Source organism: Nicotiana attenuata, chromosome 3, assembly GCF_001879085.1.
Source record: "Nicotiana attenuata strain UT chromosome 3, NIATTr2, whole genome shotgun sequence".
NCBI classification, from domain to species: Eukaryota; Viridiplantae; Streptophyta; class Magnoliopsida; order Solanales; family Solanaceae; genus Nicotiana; species Nicotiana attenuata.
This window is the reverse complement of record NC_031991.1, coordinates 34,411,545-34,430,604: the sequence shown is the minus strand read 5'-3', so window position 1 is coordinate 34,430,604 and position 19,060 is coordinate 34,411,545. Positions and strand designations below refer to the sequence as shown.

The following is a 19,060-nucleotide window of genomic DNA, read 5'->3' as shown; positions in this document are numbered from 1 at the left end:
ATTCAAATATAATGAGATTTCGCTGGCTAATGCATCTCAAGGACATCTTTCGTTGATTGATCTTGCAATCGTGGATGAAGAACAAGAAATAATGTAGGGTATGGGTAAAAACGTGGGTGAGGGGTAAAGAGAGAGAAACGTGAGAGATATGGATACCTTTAATTAAGGAGTAAAAACTGCCCATTAATTAGATATGGATACCTTTAATTAAGGAGTAAAAACAGCCCATTAATTAGACCCTTAATTAAGCATGGTATAGGATTGGTAATTTGGTATACTAAGTGTAATTTACTCAAACCTTAAACATGTAGGGTAAAAAGGTTTCCTATGTGGTATAGGAATGTAAAAATTCCAACATAATTTTACATTTTCCATGGCGGGAACAAATAAGGTATCTAACTTCCTAAAATTACTGCTAGGATACGCTACAGAGCATCAATTCTTAAAACTCTTACACCTGCACTTCAGCATGTTTATAGATTAAGCTTGTGTACTTAACTACACGTTTTACCCTTTTGATTGATATTGAAACTACATAATCATGAGGATGACTTTAAGCTTCATGATTCCCGTCTGCAATGACCAATACCCGCTCAGGTAGGTTAGGCCAGTAGCACACTATTAACCTCATGATTCCAAATCTTCAATCATGGAAGATTGTCTTTGCGTAGGGCTGACACTTCCACCTCGACTTATTTTGAGTGCATCTAAGGCCTTCTGTATTTCCATGTTCATAGCACTGTCCACACTCCCAGAAGATAGTTTCCTGTGTGCTTTCTGCAAATGCAGCTTCAGCGAACTGCTACTCAAGCCAGCGTTCTTTCCACAGATGGGGCAAACCTTCATGCTTGGCTTCCGCTGTTGCCATTCCATAGAAACCTTACCATGCAACTTGCGGTCTAGGTCCAAGAGAATCCTTGCAAAACCATCATTAGGTTGGGCTCGACGATGAACTCGTCTCAGCGTATTCCATGCCTTCAACAAAGTAAACTTCCTGCACCATATAAAACTTTCCATTATGAAGTTTCTTGCATGACTTCTGGAAAACAAACCGCATCACTAGTCTACAGGCCAAGTTTTAACAACAAAAAAGCAACTATTCTAAGTGCTTCAAAAATGATAACAGCCAATCTTCTAAGGAATTAGCAAGTCAGCTAATGTCCATTCATTTGACATTCAGCTTCACATCAGTCTACAAAACGTAAGTTAATGCATAAACCATTTATTAAATCTATTGCACTTACTTCGACAACAACAACAACCCAATGAAATTCCACAAGTGGGGTCTGGGGAGGGTAGTGTGTACGCAGACCTTACCCCTACTCTGGAGGAGTAGAGAGGCTGTTTCTGATAGACCCTCAGCACACGAAGATGGAACGAAACTATGCAGCAGTAACAGCAAAAGAAACCAGAAAGATTTGCACTTACTTCCTGAGCATTAAATAAGCAAGAACTACTGTAGCACTCCTGCTTCTCCCTTCAAAGCAATGAACCAGAACCTTCCCGCCCTTTTCTTCAACAAGATCGATAAAATCATGAGCTTCATTAAAGAGTTCACTGATATTAGAATCTTCTTCATCACATATCTGCCCATACAAGAGAAGTATCACCACACATTCAACCTCTGTTACTATACTACAAATATAAGAGTTGAAGAGCTTCTAAGTGTGTTTAAGAGTTGTTTATAATGACAACTATTACTAATACTTTTCCTCAATCCCAAGCAAGTCAAGTAGATATTTAAAAAAAATGCCACAAACAACAGATAACATAGTTGCTAACATGGAAACATCAGTAAGAAACTCTTCAAATTTGTAGCTTCTACACTCTAACAGGTTTGAAAACTACTTCCTCCTGAGTCAAAGAACAAAGGTTTTAGGATAATTATTTCATAGTATGCAAAGACTATACAGGTCACCTAACTTTTTAGGATACTCAACCAAAAAAAGTTATACAGAATGGAAGACGGGATGCATCTTGTGAAGAGAAACAGGTGTCATCTCAGTAGCCACATGATGAAGACTCAAAAATAGTAGAATTCTAGCACTTCTACTGCTTTAGAAGACTTCAAGATAGAAGTAGTCAGAGATGGATCAAACAGAAGGGACTATCATAAATTAAATGCCAGAATTTAGCCAGCATGAAAAATTTATATCAAACAAAAGCAAGAATGTTTTGAGGACTCACAGAAAAGTTCTTATATTCAAATAAATCAGGAAACTGGGAGTCTGACTGCCCAGTTTCATTTGCACAGAGACATAAGATATGTGTGATCCCTAAATGTTGCAGTGTGTACACAGATCTAGCAGCAAGTGCGCCACCAATAAACAAGCTGGCTGAGATTGCAGATGGTTTTTCTGTATTTGCAGCATCAGAAATTAATGATATCCTCTCCAGAATGTGCTCAAGCCTGATCTATAAGTTGCAAAGTCGAACATGAAAAGGATTACAACAAAGACAAATTACCATAGTGTCTCAAGGGACAAGCTGAGTAGGACATTAGTACCTTCAGCTCATAAGCATCAACCACATAATTACTATCACTTCCTTCAAAGAAACCTGAATTAAAATTGTTTTCCTGGCACAGTTTAACTGCATCACTTTTAAGCATCTCATTCCATTGCTCCAACTCTTTATTTAGTTCTGCATCTACCTGAAAAGGAGAAGCAAATGCCTTTAATTGAGAGAATGAACTTGCTCAAGACTTAGAATCTTCTTTTTCATAGAAAAAATCTCCACGATATGGAAGAATTTTGTGTTAAGAGACAAATAAAATTCTTAAAACATTACTGAAATACTTTTAATGATACCCAGCAAATAAAGTAGATTTTTTTGCAAAGAGGTAAACACTTTCTTGTTGAAGTAAATTTCCAACGTCATCACAAACCTTAGCAAACTTGTGAAAGTCACGGAGTTTTGAAGTCAATCGGAGACTACGAAGTGGCTCACCACTGCCCTTACAGAGCTTTCCTTGCCAGCTATCACGTGAACTTGGAGAAACGGTAGAATCCAAGCTGTCTCTGCATCCTGAAGATGATGGTCTAGTAGCTGTTCTCTGACACTCTGATTCATTTGAATCCAAATAATTATCATTTGGTGTGCGTTCTTTACTTGGTGTTGATGGGCAATGCCCCGCAACGCCAGCAGATTGTGAAGGTGACTCAGGAATTACCAACTCTTCTTTCTCAAGATCGCCAGCAGAAGCTCTGTTGATAATATTAAGAAATACTCGAAAAAGGCTATCCAGTTTCTGATGAAGTGTGACAACGAATATATGAAATCCCTGCAAGTCACGTAGAGCTGCACGAAATCCACTCCGGAATTCATGCACTATTGAAGCTGCATCAGCTGCCTGATAGTTGTTCACTATATCAGAATCCTCTGGTGGAGATCCTAATTTTCCTCCTGTAATCTCATATAATATTTTTGAAGCATACTCGGGACTGTTAATTAGGAGCTCAACCAGCTTAGGATAATTTTCTTGATCACTTGCACGCTTTCCTGCAGGTGGTCTTCGAGGAACCCCAGAGTCTATTGCTACAACGTGAAAATCTGGACATGACTCATTTGAAGTTTGACTTACGCTCATATTGCTGGATTTTGGAGATTCTGTGATGTCTGAAAGGTCGGAACTCTGTGATATTAATCCTGGGTTAGGAGTGCTTATTCTGCTATCTACAGAATTAGCTCTTCTTTCTTTCTGAAGCGCCCGAATCACTCTTGGCCTATATCTATCAATTGCAGAATCGAAGGCTGCTGCTAGTGCGTCCAAGTTTGCAGCATTCACTTTATCAGCTAACAATAAATTTGCAGGGTTACCGCGCCATCTGAGATGGCGACATGGAAGCCGATCTTCATTTCTGATGACAAGATCCAACATCAAAACCCTACCTAGTGCTGCCGCAGTCCTTTCTCCTGCTTCTCGTGAATCAAATGCATTTGAGCTCTCCAGCAGAGGGGACCCATGTATGTAACTAAAATAGCAAGTCATAAGGCCAACGAAAGTATCAAAATACAATTCTAGTGACTTATAACATTTTCTTAGACCAAAGCTACCTATTTCGTTTAGGATAGTAAAAGGAGAAATGTGACACGAGGAAGCCAAAGTGGTAGCTGTACTAGTGCACCAAAAACTAGACATATAATCTGCAGTGCTAGCAAAGCCCCAACAAAGTAGAGTTACCTAACTTGGTCTTTCACTCCATTTCCTACTTTCGGCTCCATCATCTTTAACTAAATTGTATTAATCAAAAGGGAGAGAACTCCCGTATACAGGAAGCATACCAAAAAGTAGAGAATTTACATCAGAACATGATTCTCTGCAAAAGACGCCCAATCTTCTATACAAGTAGGGGCTATATGAATGCACCAAAAAGCGATCAAAGATAAAAGACTATTCTTAAGATGCGAAAAAGGAGACTCAATCCCCTCAAAAGCTCTCCTATTTCTCTCCCCCCAAACTATCCACATGGGAACTAACGGGGCGAACTTCCATGCCTTTTGCTTTCTTCTTCTACGGAAACCAACCTAGCTATATAACATTTCCTTTACAGTGCTTGGCATCACCCATTGAACACCAAAAAGATTCAGGATTGCCCTCCACAAAGTCGAGGACACAGGGCAATGCAACAAAAGATGATCAACTTCTTCCCCTAAGCTTTTACACATGCAGCACCAACTAACAAGTGTAATTCCTCTCTTTCGCAATTAACTATTTCCTTTATATATATATTTTTTCATAATCATAAAATAAAATATTCTACATTTTCTAGTAATATATTCAAGCCAAACAGTAAAAAATAAATATGTGTATGCATCAAGCGCAAAATGATTTGTGCGTCAGCATACATTGGTAAACCATACATACTATTGAATGATAGAGAATTTCAAGGAAGATATTCTCCATATCAAGACTGATCCTCTAAGATTTTAGGGATAATTGTTGTAATCTAGAATATCAGATTTCTGATTCTTTTTGTATTTTATATGATTCTGTATAATCCCAGATTTTATGGGATTTAGGTGATTCTGCTTCTCAACCTCTTTGGTATATAAAGCCATGTACATGACATTGAAAGATATGAATGAAATTATTCAAGTATCTTACTCTTTTCCACACATATTAACACAAGAATGAAGCAAATAGTTGCTAGTCCGTCCACAAGTAGGCAGCAGCTAGTAGAAAAGATTGCCTGATCCAGTAACAGTTCATCGGCTTTTGGCTTATGCTTTCTAAGAGAGGCCTAATTTGATGAGTTTTACAACCTAAAAAGAGCAAAAGTACCTATGAAATAAATTTGCTTACCGTGAGAAACAGCCTCTTGACTACATTCTCATAATTTTCAAATTGCATCTATCTAAATTACCATCCGTCTCATGCACCCATTCACCAGCAAAGAGATATCAAGAAATAGGGAAATTAATGCACATGTGCTCTACGCCCCACAAAAACATCAAGTCGTATACGCACTTCATTAACATAAGGCACCGGCTTAGCTCAAGAGCTTCCAGAAGTTCTGAACACGTCATTTCCACAATCCCATCACCTTCCAAAATCGCTGCATCTTTTGCTTTTTCTGCAGCTTCCTTGATCTGTAGCCACTCTGGGCTACAATTATGAATAACCCTGGACTGCAATATTTTTGGAACATAGTTAAAGATATGACATACAAAATCTCCCTAATAAAACATATAAACAATTATAATGAAGTGAGAAGGAACAACTTGTGGAGTTTGGACACCTAGCCACTTCGCAAATTCATAACCCAGACGTTCTGATTGTGTAGCCATCCTCGAAGATGATATCTTTATAACAGCCGCAGCTTCTTTTGGAGAAGCATCATCATTTTCAGGTTCGTTAAATAGCGCAAAGAATACAACACCCCCAGAATTTACAGTCACCTGCGTTCAGTTGCATGAGCAAATAATTATTAAGAACACAGCAATAATTGTAAAATGCTTAAAGTGTCATGCGTAGTTGACCTTCCTTTTGCCACTCGTTTGTTACTTCTAATAGATATAAAAGCTGATTTTATACAATAGGTTCATTAATCTCTCATACCAGAAAGTATGTTGAGTTGAAAATGACACATAAGATTATAAAATAGCATTCATGAAGCTCCTCAGTAAGAAGAAAAACAAAAGTTTTAAGGAACTTGGAAAGAAAAAAGAGTTGTTAGATAACTAAGGCAAATGCTACTAATTTTTTCTTTTGGATAAATAAGGACCACGCTATGCTTGTTTCAGTCAATTCTACCTCTTATTCAGACAATCAAGTACTGAGCAAACAAAATATCAAAACTGAAATACCTCTAATGCTTTATTGGTTTCATCCTCGGACTGTTCGGTACTACTACTGTGTTCCGTGTGGTGAAGAGAAGACAGCATGTTCCACGAAAAGGTGCTTGATTCAATGTCCAAAACCGCAGCTTTGCCAAGTCTCTCCCATAAATTTACTTCTGGTGTTTGCTCAGATGGTAGAGGATCAACCTGATCAAGACTTGACTCTTCTGCACTGAACGAGAATTATACTAGAGCTACATTATAATTGCAGTCTGTACATTTATAGAGCTCAATGAGTCCATGCAATTATTTGCACAATAGACAGAGAACTGAATTCCTATTCGTTTAAGGATATGTCCCACAACAGCACCTAATACTTTGCTCTCATCTGAAAGTTTGAAATTTTTCTTGAAAGAAAGATGTGCTAGAACAAGCACTTTGAAAGAGATGGTGTCACTTATTTAATCTCAATATTGAAAGGGAAAACACAGTTCCCATTCTTCCCTTCTTTTAGGATGTGCCAACATGGTTGTAGGCTCACACTCAAAAGAAACTTCATCCCTCAACTCTAAGCAGCTTAGTAGCTACCATTGGAGGAAAGAGCTTTGCCAAACTTAGGTACTTATTTTTCACTTGATTTCCTTGTGAAGAAGATGTTCTTTTGCTACGAGAACTATGTATAGAAACAGAACAGAACAAGCCTTACAACTCCTACATTTCATTTTACATGGTATTCTTTCCTTTTTGGCCAATTCCACAAAGATAAACACATTTCTGTATCTCGGAACTCTTTGATTTTAAGATTCTGGTTTTGCCCTTAACGGCATACTCTTCGAAAATTGAAGTCGCATCTATAGACAACAAGATACTATTGGTACTTTGATTTTAGTATCAAAAATCTTCCTTTTTTTTTTCTTAAAACATCATAAATAGCCAAACACCACTCTATAAAATGAAACAAATGTAATAATAACTGTCACCTTGCAACTATTTAAAAATCTAAAAGCACAACTTGCAAACTGTGGTCCATAATTAGTTATAGCTCTTGGCAATAAACTCAAGCGCAGCATAACAAAAAATTTCAAGAAAGACAACTCACATCAGGTTAAAGAAAACCACAGTCACTAATCTCAAATTTGAAGAAGACTGTTACACTGTTTAAATCCAACTCTCAAAGTTGTGCTGCCCAATACACAAATTTTTGGGTTAATAGCATGATTAAGCATCAATGTCAGTTTTCTTTACTATAAGATCATATTATGATGAATATAAGTCATTGTGTTAAAGAAGTATGAACCTTAAGCTTAATGGCATGCTATGGGCTCTGGGGATCCGATGAGGGAATCCAGAAGAGCGGTAATTGCCGCTGCGCTTACGGACCAGCTCCAGCCATTGGGCAAACCGATACGCCGGTCCCGCCGTTATATCCCCCAACATATACAACACCTGCAAATTGCAATGCAAATGCTCCACCCTTCAATTATTCAATCACATTACTCAATAAATAAAACATTATTAATAAAAAATTAGTAAAAATTAAAAAACAGACCCGAGAAGTGACAGTGAGGGGCAACGGAGCCTCAGGCTCCTCCGATCCCAGCTCGAAGGAGTCTTTCTCATCTTCTTTCTGCATAATACATAAAATTTCTTCCCCACTTATAAGATCGTTAAAATAAGCAATATAAATCGATAACTCAGATCTATATAGTACGATATACACACACTAAAAGCTCATAATGATTAATGTGCGATGCGTATATGGGTTATTCTTTGTTGAAAAAAGGAAGAAAGGACATGAGTGTGTTGATTTGAATAGAAAAAGGTACTCTCCTAATAGTTTGAAGGAAAGAAAGAGCGCGTGCCTGAAGGGAGTACATGTTTTGTTGTTGATACTCATTGGTCATTGCTTTTTCTTTTTTCTTACAAAAAGCAAATTAGATTTTGCGCTTTTTCTGGGTCGTTGAGAGAGAGAGAGAGATCGAAACTCAGGTGGGTCGGTTCTTTTTTTTTTTTTTTGGTCGACAGTGATGATGACACACTCTCACTCTACTGCTTAATGTTATTGCGAATTTTTCGTGCACTCCATGTTCTACTACTTATTTGTAAGGTGCAGCCACGTGTTTCTTCGCTTTTCTCCCTCCAATTTTTAATTTTTAACTTTTTTTCGGAGAAACGGATATTTATATTAATATAATAATAGTAATAAACTACTAAGCTGATTACATCACTTGTACTATTACTAGGGACCACACTTTAGTTTCCAACATTGCCATATGTAAGCATCCTAAGAGGTTGTGAGTTCGGGTCACCCCAAGAGTGAGGTGGGGAGTTTTTGGAGGAAAGGATGAAAAAAAAAAAATATTGCCATATGGAGTTAGATATAAGTCTAGTAGTAGCTATTTCATCCTTCTCTTCTTGGACCATTCTCTTGACATGATCTAGGGGAGTTAACAAAATAGTTGCGCCAGAAAGAGTTGGTTGTTTGGAGCCAATTTTACTTCAAACATGTCCCACCTTGTTGCCTTCACGAAAACTATGCCGGACTACTGGATTCTCAATCTCCGCAACAAGCATCTGCATTCAAAAATAATGTTAGCATATGCTGGATAGCTATTATGCTCAAGTAGCTGGATGATCTCTTGTAACGACCCGACCGGTCGTTTTAAGAATTAACGCCCCGATCCCCTATTAACTATTTTTTCCGCGTTTATTTCTGCTATTCTGAGTTGCCGGGAGGTTTCGTTTTGAGTTTCGGAGTGTTTTGGGTCACTTAGTCCCTAAAGGAGAGAGTAAGCTTTAGAATTTGGACCGTAGTCGGAGCAGTGTGAAGACGGCCTCGGAATAGAATTCTGATGGTTCCATTAGATCCGTTGGGTGATTTCGGGCTTAGAGGCGTGTCCGGATTGTGTTTTGGAGGTCCGTAGCTTAATTAGGCTTGAAATGCCGAAAAGTCGAATTTTTGAAGTTTCTGGTTGATAGGTGAGATTTTGATATTGGGGTCAGAATGGAATTCCAGAAGTTGCAGTAGGTTCGTTGGGTCATATGTGATGTGTGTGCAAAATTTCAGGTCATTCAGACGAGGTTTGATAGACTTTTTGATCGAAAGCGGAATTTGGAAGTTTTTGGAATTCTTAGGCTTGAATTCGATGATGATTTGGTGCTTAGATGTTGTTTGAGGTGTTTTGAAGATTGGTATAAGTTTGGATAGTGGTATATGACTTGTTCGTGCTGTTGGTTGAGGTCCCGGGGGCCTCGGGGTGATTTTGGATGGTTGACGGAAGATTTTGAGTTGGGTTTGACAGCTGAAGTTGTTCTATTGCTGTCATAACCGCACCTGCGGCTAGGGGACCGCAGGTGCAGATTCGCAGAAGCGGAGATCGAGCCGCAGATGCGGCCAAGACAGAGGTCAGCTGGAACCGCAGAAGCAGCTACTGGAGCGCACCTGCGCTATCGCAGGTGCGAACGTTTTGTCGTAGATGCGGAAATGGGTTTTTAAGTGAAAACCGCAGATGCGGTGCTTTGGCCGCAGATGCGGTACCGCAGGTGCGGTGTAGGAACCGCAGGTGCGAAAAGCCTGGGTCAGAAAGTATAAAAGACTTCCTTCGCAATTTTGGTCATTTTTCTCAATATTTCAATTCGGGGTGGAGCTTTTGGGAGCAATTTCAAGGGAAATTTTCAGAGGGATTCATTGAGGTAAGGTCCTTGGTTCCTAAGCTCGTTATTATGGTGATTTTTATCATTTTAAGCATGAAATTTGAAGGAAAATCAGTGGTAAATTGGGGGTTAGGGCTTGGTTAATTGGAGAGTTTTGAGTGGTGATTTGAGGGACCATTTAGGGTCCGATTTTGGTACTGTTGGTATGACTAAACTCGTGAGAGTGTGAGGATTCCGAATTTGTAAGTTTTACCCGATTCCGAGATGTGGGCCCAAGGGGCGTTTTGGTCATTTTTCCTAATTTTGCGTATTATCTTAGAATTTATTAGTTGAATTAGTTACTTGAAGTGTTATTTACATTATGCAATTGATTTGAATAGATTTGGGCCATTTGGAGTCGAGTACTCGTGGCAAGAGCGTGGTTTCGGGTTGATTTTGAGCCGATTCGAGGTAAGTGGCTTGCCTAACCTTGCGTGGGGGAACTCCCCTTAGGATTTGGTATTGTTGATATTTGAAATGACTCGTATGTGAGGTGACGAGTGCATACTTGTGCTAAATGTTGAAAATCCGTTTTCATTAAGTAACTATAATTGTGATCCCTTTTCCTATTTATACTGCCTGTAATTTAACCCCGCTGTTAGCTTAGGAAAGCATGTTTAATTGACTTAATTGCTTTACTTGCTCAATCTACCTTATTTGGATTATGTGCAGCATGCTAGGTTAGAAATACTTGTTTTACCTTGGTATGAAATTGGAATTTAATTGAGTATTCTTCGTGTTGCTGCTGTGCGTTTACTTTGGGACTACGGGACGGTATCCCGGGAGATCCCCCCTGCCTATTTACTTTGGGATTACAGATTGGTATTCCGGGAGCTCCCCCTATACTTTTATATTGGAACTACGGGGCTGCACCCGGTAGATTCCCCCAGTACTGGGTATTTTCATTTGGGACTATGGATCAGAATTCCGGTAGATCCCCGCGCACTATGAGTTGGACTAAGGAACGGTATTCTGGGAGATCCATTGGATATTGATATTTGGGACTACAGGACGGTATCTTATGAGATCCCCCGGTTGTTATCTCTATGTGAGTTGTATTCTTTCCGTGATTACTTTTGTCTCTGTAATAGTTGTTGTTATTCTTATTGCCCTGTATTATTTCACCCTATTAGCATTTAATTATATTGTCGTATTCTATGCTATTTTATCTCATTTTTCAGCTAAAATCAGTAGGGCCTTGACCTTCCTCGTCACTACTCAATCGAGGTTAGGCTTGGCACTTACTAAGTACCGTTGTGGTGTACTCATGCCCTTTCTGCGCATGTTTTTCATGTGCAGATCCAGGCACTTCGACTCAGCCCTACTACTCTTGAGGCAGGGTGATCCATCAGAGACTTCGAGGTATGTCTGCCGCGTCCGCAGACCGAGGAGTCCCTTTCCGTTCTCTCTCATAGTATTAGCCCTTCTGTATTTACTTTTGTTTAGACACCGTGGAGTTAGAACACTGTAGTTATTCCACAGCTTGTGATTTCATGAGATTCCAGGTTTTGGGAAATGTAGTTTCAGTTTGAGAGTTGTATTGTATATGCCGAGCGGCAACTTTAAACCTTCACTATGTTTATTCCGAAAGTTTTTGTTTGTTATATTCTGTTGTTTCTTTTTTCCGCAATTTGTTAGGCTTACCTAGTCGTAGAGACTAGGTGCCGTCACGATAGTTTACGGAGGGCGAACTGGGGTCGTGACAAGTTGGTATCAGAGCGGGTCCTACTTCGGGTCTCACCTATGAAGGGCGTTATGAGATTTGGGAAGAAAGGGAAGTTGAGTCCGAGGTTTATTAGCCCTTATGAGATATTGAGGCGTGTTGGGGAGGTTGCTTATGAGCTTGCCTTACCTCCCATCTTGGCAGGAGTTCATCCGGTATTTCATGTTTCGATGCTCCGGAGGTATCACGGTGATCCATCGCACGTGTTGGATTTCAGTTCAGTCTAGCTGGACAAGGACCTATCATACGTTGAGGAGCTAGTGGCGATATTGGACAGGCAGGTTCGAAAGCTGAGGTCAAAGAACATTGCATCAGTGAAGGTTCGGTGGCGGGGTCAGCCGGTCGAGGAGGCGACTTGGGAGACCAAGCAGGATATGCGTAGCCGTTACCCTCATCTTTTCACTACTTCAGGTATGTCTCTATGCTCGTTTGAGGACGAACGAATGTTTAAGTATGGGAGGATGTAACGACCCGATCGATCGTTTTAAGAATTAACGCCCCGATCCCCTATTAACTATTTTCCCCATGTTTATTTCTGCTATTCTGAGTTGCCGGGAGGTTTCGTGCTACCCAAGATGATCAGGCACCCGCGCCCCCTACTGGAGCCGTCAGAGGTCGGGGCCGGGGGTAGAGGCGGAGGGCGCGCACGCGGTGCAGCCAGAGCACCCGCGCGAGCTGCTTCAGAGGAGCCACCAGCAGTTCCAGCTGGAGCCCAGGCGCCTGATACGCCCACAACTACTACTACTCCAGCACTCCAGTAGACTCTGGTGCAGTTTATGACTATGTACACCACTCTAGCTCAGGCAGGGTTACTTCCCTTGCTGCGGCTACATCCCAGGCCGGGGGAGGAGCACAGACTCCGCCGCCCCCACTCCTGAGCAGCGAGTGTATGTTGATCAGGTCATAGAGATTATTCCTGTACAGCCGGTAGCCCCAGCTCAGCCCGAGGAGAGGGCAGTAGCTTCAGAGGAGGAGCAGAAGAGGCTTGAGAGGTTCAAGAAGTATCAGCCTCCTACATTCAGTGGACTAGCCTCAGATGATGCTCTTGGATTTCTAGAGGAGTGTTACCACATCCTCCATACCATGGGTATATCAGGATCGAGCGGGGTTTCCTTCACTACCTTCCAGCTTCGAGGAGCCGCCTATTAGCGGTGGCGTGCTTATGAGTTAGACAGTCCGGATGAGGCAGCTTCCCTGACTTGGGCTCAGTTTTCAGATATGTTCACGAGAGAGTATGTTCCCCAGAGTCTCAGGGACGCTTGGCGCGCAGAGTTTGAGTATTTGCGCTAGGGTACTATGACTGTCTCGGAGTATGCTGTCCGTTTCACCGACTTGGCTAGACATGCACCAGCTTTGGTTTCTACTGTTCGTGAGAAGGTTCGCCGGTTTATTGAGGGGCTCATTCCCAACATCAGGTCTAGTATGTCTCGGGAGTTGGAGATGGATATTTTTTATCAGCAGGTGGTGAGCATTGCTAGGAGACTAGAGGGTATGCATGCTCGGGACAGAGAGGAGAGGGAGGCCAAGAGGTCTCGAGAGTCGGGCCATTATTCTGGTGCCCGTGCCCCAGCTTCAGCTCGTCATGGTAGGGGCTATATGAGTCGCCCTGTTCATTCAGCTCTTCTAGTAGCCAGTGGTATTCCAGCTCCTCCTAGACCTCAGGAGCCTTATTATGCACCTCCAGTATCTAGTGCGCCTCCTGTGCGGGGTGCTTCCAGTGGTCAGTCCAGCAGACCTGGCCTGAGCCAGTCACAACTACCACGTCCTCCCAGAGCTTGTTTGAGTGTGGTGACAGACGCCATATGGTGAGGGCTTGCCCTGGACTTAGGAGGGGTGCACCTCCACAGACTTCTCAGCCACAATGTGCCCCGCAGAGTTCTCAGGCTATGATCACAGCACCAGTTGCTACCCACCTTCTCAGCCAGCTAGAAATGTAGGTCGGGGAGGTAAAGGTCGCCCTCGAGGGGGAGGCCAAGCCAGATACTATGCCTTCTTGCTCGTACTGAGGCTGTCGCCTCCGATTTTGTCATCACAGGTACTATCCTGGTCTGTCATAGAGATGCATCGGTTCTATTCGATCCAGGCTCCACTTATTCTTATGTGTCCTCTTATTTTTCCCCGTATTTGGGCGTATCTCGGGATTCTTTGAGTTCTCATGTTTATGTTTCTACTCCTGTTGGAGATTCTCTTGTTGTGGACCGCGTTTATCGATCGTGTTTGATTGCTCTTAGTGGTTTTAAGACCAGAGCCGATTTGTTATTGCTCAGCATGGTAGACTTTGATGTTATTATGGGCATGGACTGGTTGTCGCCCCATAATGCTATTCTTGATTGTCACGCGAAAACCGTGACGCTGGCTATGCCAGGTGTACCACGAGTAGAGTGGAGGGGTACCTTAGATCATACTTTCAGTAGAGTTATTTCATTCCTTAAGGCTCAGCGTATGGTTGAGAAGGGGGGTGTGACGCGTATCTAGCTTATGTGAGAGATGTCAGTATTGATACCCCTACGGTTGATTCAGTCCCAGTAATACGGGGTTTCTCTTATGTGTTTCCAGCTGATCTTCTGAGCATGCCGTCCGATAGAGATATTGATTTTGGCATTGATTTGTTGCCGGGCACTCAGCCCATTTCTTTTCCTCTGTACCGTATGGCTCCTCCTGAGTTGAAGGAGCAGTTATAGAAATTGCTTGATAAGGGTTTCATTCAGCCCAGTGTATCACTTTGGGGTGCTCCTGTCTTGTTTGTGGAGAAAAATGATGGTTCTATGCGTATGTGTATTGATTATCGCCAATTGAACAAGGTCACAATGAAGAACCGTTATTCTTTGCCTCGTATTGATGACCTGTTTGATCGGTTACAGGGTGCTTATGTGTTTTCTAAGATTGACTTGCGTTCAGGCTATCATCAGTTGAATATTCGGGAGCCAGATATCCCGAAGACTGCCTTCAGGACTGGGTATGGTCATTACGAGTTCCTTGTTATGTCATTTGGGCTGACCAATGCCCCAGCAGCCTTCATGCATTTGATGTACAGTACATTCCGACCATATCTTGATTCGTTCGTCATTGTCTTTATTGATGACATTCTGGTATATTCCCGAAGTCGGGAAGATCATGAGCAGCACCTGAGGACAGTGCTCCAGACTTTGAAAGAGAAGAAATTATATGCTAAGTTCTCGAAATGTGAGTTTTGGTTGGATTCCGTGGCATTCTTGGATCACGTGGTATCTAGTGAGGGAATAAAGGTGGTTCCGAAGAAAGTGGAAGCAGTGTAGAGTTGGCCCAGACCATCCTCAACTACAGAGATCCGTAGTTTTCTTTGCTTGGCAGGTTATTATCGTCGATTTGTTCAGGGATTTTCATCTATTGCAGCGCCTATGACCAGGATGACCCAGAAGGGTGCTCGTTCCAGTGGACGGAAGAGTGTGAGGAGAGCTTTCAGAATCTCAAGACAGCTTTGACTACACCCCTAGTTTTGATATTGCCTACAGGTTCGGGGTCTTATACTGTCTATTGTGATGCCTCGAGGGTTGGCCTTGGAGCGGTATTAATGCAGGACGGTAGGGTGATTGCCTACGCGTCCAGACAGTTGAAGGTTCATGAGAAGAATTATCCTGTCCATGATCTCGAGTTAGTTGCTATTGTTCACGCCTTGAAGATCTGGCGTCATTATTTGTACGGTGTGCCTTGTGAGATTTATACTGATCACCGGAGTTTACAGCATCTGTTCAAGCAGAAGGATCTTAATTTGCGCCAGAGGAGGTGGTTAGAGCTGCTGAAGGACTATGATATCACTATTTTGTATCACCCGGGCAAGGCTAACGTGGTGGCCGATGCTTTGAGTCGCCTGGCGGAGAGTTTGGGGAGTTTGGCTTATTTACCAGCAGCAGAGAGGCCCATGGCGATGGATGTGCAGACCTTAGCCAGTCAGTTCGTGAGATTGGATCTTTCGGAACCTAGTCGGGTCCTTGCTTGTGTGGTTTCTTAGTCTTCTCTATTTGTTCGTATTTGGGAGCGTCAATTTGATGAGCCTCATTTGCTTGTCCTCAAGGACAAGTTCTGCGCGATGCCAGAGGCATGACTGTTGGTGATGACGGGGTATTGAGGATGCAGGGTCGGGTTTGTGTACCCAATGTTGATGGGCTTTGGGAGTTGATTCTAGAGGAGGCCCATAGTTCGCGGTATTCCATTCATCCGGGTGCCGCGAAGATGTACCAGGATTTGAGGCAGCACTATTAGTGGGGGCGGATGAAGAAAGATATAGTTGGGTTTGTAGCTCGGTGCCTCAATTGTCAGCAGGTAAAGTATAACACCAGAGACCGGGTGGATTGCTTCAGCAAGTAGAGATTCCGGAGTGAAAGTGGGAGCGGATCACCATGGACTTCATAGTTGGGCTCCCACGGACTTTGAGGAAGTTCGATGCCATTTGGGTGATTGTGGATCGATTGACCAAATCCGCGCATTTCATTCCTGTGAGTACTACCTATTCTTCGGAGCGGTTGGCGGAGATTTATATCTGGGAGATTTTCCGTCTGCATGATATTCCGATTTCCATCATTTCGGATAGAGGTACTCAGTTCACATCACGGTTCTGGAGGTCCGTACAACATGAGTTGGGTACTCGGGTGGAGTTGAGCATAAAATTTCACCCTCAGACGGACGGATAGTCCGAGCTCACTATTCAGATTCTTGAGGATATGCTCCGTGCGTGTGTGATTGAGTTTGGAGGGTCTTGGGATCAGTTGCCAATGGCGGAGTTTGCATACAACAACAGTTATCAGTCCAGCATTCAGATGGCGCCGTATGAGGCCTTATATGGTAGGCGGTGTAGATCTCCGGTGGGTTGGTTCGAGCCGAATGAGGCTAGATTATTGGGTACAGACTTGGTTCAGGATGCTTTGGAGAAGGTTAAGGTAATTCAGGATAGACTTCGCACAGCCCAGTCCATACAGAAGAGTTACGCGGACCGGAAGGTTCGTGATGTTTCCTACATGGTTGGAGAGCAGGTCCTACTTCGGGTCTCGCCTATGAAGGGCGTTATGAGATTTGGGAAGAAAGGGAAGTTGAGTCCGAGGTTTACTGGCCCTTTTGAGATATTAGGGCGTGTTGGGGAGGTTGCTTATGAGCTTGCCTTACCTCCCAGCTTGGCAGGAGTTAATCCGGTATTTCATGTTTCGATGCTCCGGAAGTATCACAGTGATCCGTCGCACGTGTTGGATTTTAGTTCAGTCCAGTGTGACAAGGACCTATCTTACGTTGAGGAGCTAGTGGCGATATTGGACAGGCAGGTTCGAAAGCGGAGGTCAAAGAACATTGCATCAGTGAAGGTTCAATGGCGGGGTCAGCCGGTCGAGCAGGCGACTTGGGAGACCGAGTAGGATATGCGCAGCCGTTACCCTCATCTTTTCACTACTTCAGGTATGTCTCTACGCCCGTTCGAAGAGGAACGAATGTTTAAGTGCGGGAGGATGTAACGACCCGACCGGTCGTTTTAAGAATTAACGCCCCGATCCCCTATTAACTATTTTCCCCGTGTTTATTTCTGCTATTCTGAGTTGCCGGGAGGTTTCGTTTTGAGTTTCGGAGTGTTTTGGGTCACTTACTCCCTAAAGGAGAGAGTAAGCTTTAGAATCTGGACCGTAGTCGGACCAGTGTGAAGATGGCCTCGGAATGGAATTTCGATGGTTCCGTTAGCTCCGTTGGGTTATTTCGGGCTTAGGGGCATGTCCGGGTTGTGTTTTGGAGGTCTGTAGCTTAATTAGTCTTGAAATGCCGAAAAGTCGAATTTTCGAAGTTTCCGATTGATAGGTGAGATTTTGATATAGGGGTCGGAATGAAATTTCGGAAGTTGCAGTAGGTTCGTTGGGTCATATGTGATGTGTGTGCAAAATTTCAGGTCATTCGGACGAGGTTTGATAGACTTTTTGATCGAAAGCGGAATTTGGAAGTTTTTGGAATTCTTAGGCTTGAATTCGATGATGATTTGGTGTTTCGATGTTGTTTGAGGTGTTTTGAAGATTGGTATAAGTTTGGATAGTGGTATATGACTTTTTCATGCTGTTAATTGAGGTCCCTGGGGCCTCGGGGTAATTTCGGATGGTTGACGGAAGATTTTTAGTTGGGTTTGACAGTTGAAGTTGTTCTATTGCTGTCATAACCGCACCTGCGGCTAGGGGACCACAGGTGCGAACACATAGAAGCGGAGATCGAGCCGCAGATGCATGGTGGATCTTTTGGGAGCAATTTCAAGGGAGATTTTCAGAGGGATTCATTGAGGTATGGTCCTTGGTTCCTAAGCTCGTTATTATGGTGATTTTTATCATTTTAAGCATGAAATTTGAAGGAAAATCAGTGGTAAATTGGGGGTTAGGGCTTGGTTAATTGGAGAGTTTTGAGTGGTGATTTGAGGGACCATTTGGGATCCGATTTTGGTACTTTTGGTATGACTGAACTTGTGAGAGTGTGAGGATTCCGAATTTGTAAGTTTTACCCGATTTTGAGACGTGGGCCCGAGGGGCGTTTTGGTCATTTTTCCTAATTTTGCGTATTAGCTTAGAATTTATTAGTTGAATTAGTTAGTTGAAGTGTTATTACATTATGTAATTGATTTGAATAGATTTGGGCCATTTGGAGTCGAGTACTCGTGGCAAGAGCGTGGTTTCGGATTGATTTTGAGCCGGTTCGAGGTAAGTGGCTTGCCTAACCTTGTGTGGGGGAACTCCCCTTAGGATTTGGTATTGTTGATATTTGAAATGCCTCGTACATGAGGTGACGAGTGCGTACTTGTGCTAATTATTGAAAATCCGTTTTCATTAAGTAACTATTATTGTGATTCCTTTTCCTGTTTATACTGCCTGTAATTTAAGCCTGCTGTTAGCTTAAGGAAGCATGTTTAATTGACTTAATTGCTTTACTTGCTCAATCTACCTTATTTGGATTATGTGCAGCATGCTAGGTTGGAAATACTTATTTTACCTTGGTATGAAATTGGAATTTAATTGAGTATTCTTCATGTTGCTGCTGTGTGTTTACTTTGGGAGTACGGGACGGTATCCCGGGAGATCCTCCCCCTGCCTATTTACTTTGGGACTAGGAATTGGTATTCCGGGAGCCCCCCCTGCACTTTTATATTAGAACTACGGGACTGCACCTGGTAGATTCCCCCAGTACTGGTATTTACATCTGGGAGTACGGATCGGGATTCCGGTAGATCCCCGCGCACTATGAGTTGGAATACGGGACGGTATTCCAGGAGATCCACTGGATATTGATATTTGGGACTGCAGGACGGTATCCTGGGAGATCCCCGGTTGTTATCTCTATGTGAGCTGTATTCTTTCCGTGATTACTTCTGTCTCTGTA

At 42.6% G+C, this 19,060-nt stretch overlaps 2 protein-coding genes across 4 annotated transcripts; one reads left to right on the top strand and one right to left on the bottom strand.

Annotated features, from left to right (window-relative positions):
- Positions 309-8,320, bottom strand: LOC109223510 (dual specificity protein phosphatase PHS1). 3 transcript variants are annotated; one of them, XM_019387855.1, is made up of 11 exons: positions 8,145-8,320; positions 7,832-7,909; positions 7,580-7,728; positions 6,310-6,514; positions 5,725-5,901; positions 5,471-5,631; positions 2,888-3,974; positions 2,507-2,653; positions 2,188-2,415; positions 1,429-1,586; positions 309-994 (listed from the first exon to the last, which is right to left on the bottom strand). In XM_019387855.1, exons 1-11 carry the CDS (start codon positions 8,184-8,186, stop codon positions 628-630), a joined length of 2,799 nt encoding a protein of 932 aa, XP_019243400.1. In that variant the 5' UTR covers positions 8,187-8,320; the 3' UTR covers positions 309-627. The 3 variants fall into 3 exon arrangements, with proteins under 3 accessions (XP_019243400.1, XP_019243401.1, XP_019243402.1); XM_019387856.1 differs by lacking the exons at positions 7,832-7,909; positions 8,145-8,320 and adding an exon at positions 7,382-7,464 and having other exon boundaries at positions 7,580-7,671; XM_019387857.1 differs by lacking the exons at positions 7,832-7,909; positions 8,145-8,320 and having other exon boundaries at positions 6,310-6,509; positions 7,580-7,667.
- LOC109224601 (RNA-directed DNA polymerase homolog) lies at positions 14,470-14,889 on the top strand (the record flags this gene model as incomplete). The annotated part of the gene is made up of 1 exon (XM_019389144.1): positions 14,470-14,889. A coding segment is annotated over exon 1 (420 nt), but the record flags the coding sequence as incomplete, so codon positions are not given.

What these genes read in the sequence shown, in the direction of transcription:
- LOC109223510 (XM_019387855.1), bottom strand. Translation starts at nt 8,186, where the DNA reads ATGACCAATGAGTATCAACAACAAAACATGTACTCCCTTCAG. An exon ending in AGCATGCCATTAAGCTTAAG is followed by an intron (nt 6,515 to 7,579) that starts GTTCATACTTCT and finishes ATTCTCGTTCAG; the next exon opens with TGCAGAAGAGTCAAGTCTTG. An exon ending in TTGAATATAAGAACTTTTCT is followed by an intron (nt 1,587 to 2,187) that starts GTGAGTCCTCAA and finishes TTGTATGGGCAG; the next exon opens with ATATGTGATGAAGAAGATTC.